Source organism: Varanus komodoensis, unplaced genomic scaffold (assembly GCF_004798865.1).
Source record: "Varanus komodoensis strain SLA01 unplaced genomic scaffold, ASM479886v1 scaffold382, whole genome shotgun sequence".
In the NCBI taxonomy this organism is placed as follows: domain Eukaryota; kingdom Metazoa; phylum Chordata; class Lepidosauria; order Squamata; family Varanidae; genus Varanus; species Varanus komodoensis.
This window is the reverse complement of record NW_025335912.1, coordinates 14229-19281: the sequence shown is the minus strand read 5'-3', so window position 1 is coordinate 19281 and position 5053 is coordinate 14229. Positions and strand designations below refer to the sequence as shown.

The window sequence follows — 5053 nt, the reverse complement described above, 5'->3', positions numbered from 1 at the left end:
CCCCCCAGTTTATGGGGCCGTTGCTGGTTTGCCCCCCAGTTTATGGGGCAGTGGTTTGTTTTGCTCCCCAACTTATGGGGCCGTTGCTGGTTTCACCCCCCCAGTTTATGGGGCCGTTCCTGGTTTGCCCCCCAATTTATGGGGCCGTTCCTGTTTATGCTCCCCAACTTATGGGGCCGCTCCTGGTTTCAGCCCCCAGTTTATGGGGCCATTCCTGGTTTCACCCCCCAGTTTATGGGGCCGTTTCTAGTTTGACCCCCCAGTTTATGGGGCCGTTGCTGGTTTGCCCCCCAGTTTATGGGACTGGTCCTGGTTTGCCCCCCAGTGACCCCGAGCAAACCAGTCCAGGCTAACGGGGTCCCAGTTCAGGTGACCCCCAAATCCCAGTCCAACTTCCCCAGGAAAACCAGCCCAGGCTAACGGGATCCCAGTTTAGGTGACCCCCAAATCCCAGTCCAGCTTCCCCAGGAAAACCAGCCCAGGCTAATGGGGTCCCAGTTTAGGTGACCCCCAAATCCCAGTCCAGCTTCCCCAGGAAAACCAGTCCAGGCTAACGGGGTCTCAGTTTAGGTGACCCCAAATCCCAGTCCAGCTTCCCCAGGAAAACCAGTCCAGCTTCCCCAGGAAAACCAGCCCAGGGTAACGGGGTCCCAGTTTAGGTGACCCCGAAATCCCAGCCCAGCGACCCCAGTAAACCCAGCCCAGTCTAATGGGATCCCCATTAGGGGACCCCGAAACCAGTAGCACCCCATATCCGCCCCGCAGCCCCACTGGGGAAGGAGCCACTCGGAGCCATTTAGAAATCCATTTTTAATAAACTCTCTTCTTGCTCTCGAGATCTTCTTCTCCCATGTGCCCCGGCCCAGGCAGCCGTGGATGATGGGTCCTGGGGTGGGGGGGAGTCCTCTGGGAGAAATGACCCCGCTGCTCCACAATAAATACCCCTCCTGCGTCTGGCGGGTCACGTGCCCTCGGAGGATCCTGCCGGCCGCCCCGCTTCCTGCCTGCCTTCGTTCCAGCGATTGGGGTATTTTTTGACCCCGTCTCGTAGATTGGGGTATTTTCTGACCCCGTCGCAGTGATTGGGGTATTTTTTTTGACCCCATCCCAGTGACTGGGGTATTTTTTGACCCCGTCTCATCGATTGGGGTATTTTCTGACCCCGTCTCGTTGATTGGGGTATTTTTTGACCCCGTTCCAGTGATTGGGGTATTTTCTGACCCCGTCCCAGTGATTGGGGTATTTTTTGACCCCGTTTTGTCGACTGGGGTATTTTTTGACCCCGTCCCACTGACTGGGCTATTCTTTGACCCCATCCCACTGACTGGGGTATTTTTTGACCCCAACCCGCTAACGGTATTTTTTGACCCCAACCCACTGACTGGGCTATTCTTTCACCCCATCCCACTGACTGGGGTATTTTTTGACCCCAACCCACTGACTGGGGTATTTTTTGACCCCATCCCACTGACTGAGGTATTTTTCGACCCCATCTCACTGACTGGGGTATTTTTTGACCCCATTCCACTGACTGGGCTATTCTTTGACCCCCCAACTCACTGACTGGGGTATTTTTTGACCCCATCTCTCTGACTGGGGTATTTTTTCATCCCAACCCACTGACGGGGGTATCTTCCCCCCCGCCCCCATTTCCTGGGGCAATTCCCCCCCCTGAGAATCCCGTCTCTTCGGCGCAACCCCGGAATGGCAGCGGCGGGAGGCGGAGGTGTGCGGTCGGCGAGGGGCTCTGGGGCGCGTGCAGAGTGTGGCGTGCGCCCCACGCCAGCGGGGCAGGAGCAGGCGGCCGGGGGGCAACAGCGGGGGGCAGGAGCGGGAGAGGGGGGCGTCCTCGGCTGCCCTCTTCGGCGGGCCGGCGTCTGTCCGGTGGCGTGAAGGGGATCCAGCCGGGGGGGCAGCGCACGGCAGCGGCCCCTGGGAGGAATAGGAGGGCAAGTTTCAGTGGGGGGGCAATTTGACGCCGCCTGGGGACCCCCCGACCCCCCGGGGCACTCCGACTCACCCTGGGGGCAGCTGATCTCCTCCTGGGGGCACTCCGACTCACCCCGGGGGCACCCCGACTCCCCCCGGGGCACCCCAACTCCTCCTGGGGACACCCCGACTCCCCTCGTGGCACCACGACTCACCCAGGGGCACCCCGACTCCCCCCAGGGCAACGTTTCTCTCCCTGGGGGCAGCTGATCTCCTTCTGGGGGCACCCTGACTCCCCCAGGAGCACCCCAACTCCCCCTGCGGACACCCCGCCTCCCCCAGGGCCTCCCACCTCCCCCCAGGGACCCCCCGACCCCCCCAGGGGCACCCCGACTCTCCCTGGGGGCAGCTGATCTCCTCCGGGGGGCACCCCAACTCCCCCCAGGGGGACCCCCCCACCTCCCCCCGGCCTGGGCCCGCCCCTCACCATCTACTCCTCCGCAGCTGAGCCGTGGGGCCGGCCGCCCCCCGCCGCTGGGGGGCCGCTGGCGGGGGCCGCCTCCAGGGGGTCCCCCTCGTACTCATCGTAGTCCGACGCCTCCGGCGGGACGCTGGGCCCCCCACCTGTGGGGAGAGCAGCGCTGGTCGGGGAGGGGCCCCCGACCCCCACATCCCCGGCCCCACAGGGCCTGCCCCCCCTTGGGGCAGTTTTCCAACTGGGGGGGCCCCCCCCGGAAAAGGCCCCGCTCTGGTTTGCCCCTTCGGGGCAGGGCGCCCCCTCCCCAACTTATGGGGCTCGAGGGCCGATAGGGGCGGAGACAGTCTTGCAGGCCTCCGGTGGTGAGAATGGATTACAGAACCCAGCTGCCACTGTGGGGAAGGCCCCGCTCCACCCCACCCGTCTCCTGCCCCTCTCCAAGGTGGACCCCCCATAGCAGGACCTCCGACCTACAACTTATGGGGCGGGCAGGGATATAGGAAAGCTGTTCCTTCAGATGCCCAGCCCTGGGGGTGGATTCCATAACCCATGTGCCACCCCTGAGCAGTCCCTGCTGCAGAGAGCCCCCCTCCCCCCCCCCCCCCAAGGTGCCTCCCAGAGCAGGACCCCCAACTTGGGTGCTATGGGGAGTCGGGGATACTGGGAAGGGGATGTTCCTTCAGGTACCCAGCCCCGGGCGTGGATTCCACAACCCATGTGCCCCCACCGAGCAGGCCCCGCTCTGGGACACCCCCCCCCGCCGGCCTGGACAGAGCCCGGGGCCCCCCGGGAGCCGCCTCCACCCCCTCCACCCCCCACCGGGGGGATCCGGGGGGGGGCACCCACCTGTGGCACATGGTCCCGCGGGCACCCGGGTGTCGTTGCGGCGGTTGGGGCACATGGGCCCGTCGTCGGCGCTGTTGCAGGGGCTGATGGGAAGGAAGCCTGGGTGGGAGAGAGGGGGGTTTCCGGGGGGTTGTGGAAGGGGGGCCCCGGATTGGCTGCCTCCCCGGCGGGGCAGGGCCCGGATTGGCCGATCCCGGGGGGGCGGATCGAGCGTGGGATCGGCTGGCATTGGGCCAGGGGATCGGAGCCCCAATTGGCCGATCCCAAGAGGGAGGCGGTGCCCGGATTGGCCGATCCCAGGTGGCGGGTCGGTGCCGGGATCGGAGCCCGGATTGACCGATCCCAAGAGGCAGGTCGAGCGTGGGATCGGCCGGCGTTGGGCCAGGGGATTGGAGCCCTGATTGGCCGTCCCCAAGATGGAAGCGGTGCCCGGATCTGCCACCCCCTCAGTGGATCACCATCGGCTCAGCCCTCAAGAGCTGCATTGCTGCCCGGATCCGCCGGCCCTCGCAGCAGATCCCCGCCGGATCCCCTCCGAGCCAGCAGAGCAGTGCCTGGATCAGCCACCCCTCGCAGTGGATCACCGTCGGCTCAGCCCTCATGAACTGCATCGTTGCCTGGATCAGCCCCCCCCTCAGTGGACCCCCGCCGATCCCCTCCGAGCCAGCAGAGTAGTGCCTGGATCCACCACCCCTCACAGCAGATCCCCACCAGATCCCCTCCCAGCCAGCAGAGCAGTGCCCGGACCCGCCACCCCTCACAGCAGATCCCCACCAGATCCCCTCCCAGCCAGCAGAGCAGTGCCCAGATCCGCCACCCCCTCAGTGGATCCCCACCGGCTCCCCTCCGAGCCAGCAGAGCAGTGTTCGGACCCCCCTCCCCCAGCGGCGGGCCAATCCCGTCCCCCTCGCTCACCCCCCACCCCAGTGGATCCCCCCAGATCCCCCGACTCACCGTCCCGAGGGCCCCCGGCGCCCCCCACCTCGTTGCAGGGGGGCCCCCCGCACAGCTCGCCGGCCAGGGCGCCGCCCCGGCTGAGGTTGTAGAAGCGGGCAGCCTCGAAGCCTGAGGAGGCACACAACGGGCAGCCGGTCAGGCGGGCCGGCGGGGGGGGGGGGGCCGCCGGGGGGGCAGGGGGGCTTCTGGGGGGCCGTGACTCACTGGGTTCGTAGTAGTCGTAGACCCGGGCGGGCAGCGGGGCCGTCTGGCCCACCAGGTGCCGGCGCAGCGCCCCGAAGGCCACGCAGGTCAGGCAGCGGCTGGGGATCTGCGGGAAAGAGGGGCGGCTGAGGCGGGCGGGGATGATGGGACACCCACCCCACCCCGCCACCACCCCCGCCGCGGGGACGATGGGCCCTCACCTCGTCGAAGTAGAAGAGGACCTTGCGGCCGCTCAGCTCGTAGCGCTTCAGGCCGGGCGGCGGGTTCAGGAGGAGCTGGAGGGGGGAGAGGGGGGTTGGGCGGCCACGGAAGATGCCAGAAGCACGTGGGGGGTTGTGGCGGGGGAGCTCGGGGGGCTGGGGTTGGTTTTGGGGGTGATGTCCTGGGTGGGGGGGTTTGGGTGCTCGTTTTTGGGGGGGAGGAAAGGGGCAGGACTGGATGGGAGGGAAGGGAAGGGGCAGGGCTGGACAGGAAGAGAAGGGAAGGGGCAGGACAGAAAGGGAAGGGAAGGCGTAGGGCAGTAAGGAAAGAGAAGGGGCAAGACTGGAAGGGAAGGGAAGGGGCAGGACTGGACAGGAAGAGAAGGGGCAAGACTGGATGGGAAGGAAAGGGGCAGGACTGGACAGGAAGAGAAGGGGC

General features: G+C 66.4%; 1 protein-coding gene and 1 long non-coding RNA gene across 2 annotated transcripts in view; both read right to left on the bottom strand.

Moving 5' to 3' along the window:
• Positions 1-793: 793 nt before the first annotated feature.
• Positions 794-2447, bottom strand: LOC123028777. The gene is made up of 2 exons (XR_006415761.1): positions 2417-2447; positions 794-1932 (listed from the first exon to the last, which is right to left on the bottom strand). It is a non-coding gene; the product is annotated as an uncharacterized LOC123028777 (long non-coding RNA).
• Positions 2448-2458: 11 nt separating this feature from the next.
• Positions 2459-5053, bottom strand: part of CPAMD8 (C3 and PZP like alpha-2-macroglobulin domain containing 8) — a gene marked incomplete at both ends in the record, with an annotated part of 16372 nt that continues 13777 nt past the window's right edge. The window contains 5 exons of the mRNA XM_044440995.1: positions 2459-2553; positions 3254-3352; positions 4208-4318; positions 4415-4520; positions 4615-4689. Coding sequence (XP_044296930.1) covers positions 2459-2553; positions 3254-3352; positions 4208-4318; positions 4415-4520; positions 4615-4689 — 486 coding nt within the window. The remainder of the gene's footprint in view (positions 2554-3253; positions 3353-4207; positions 4319-4414; positions 4521-4614; positions 4690-5053) is intronic.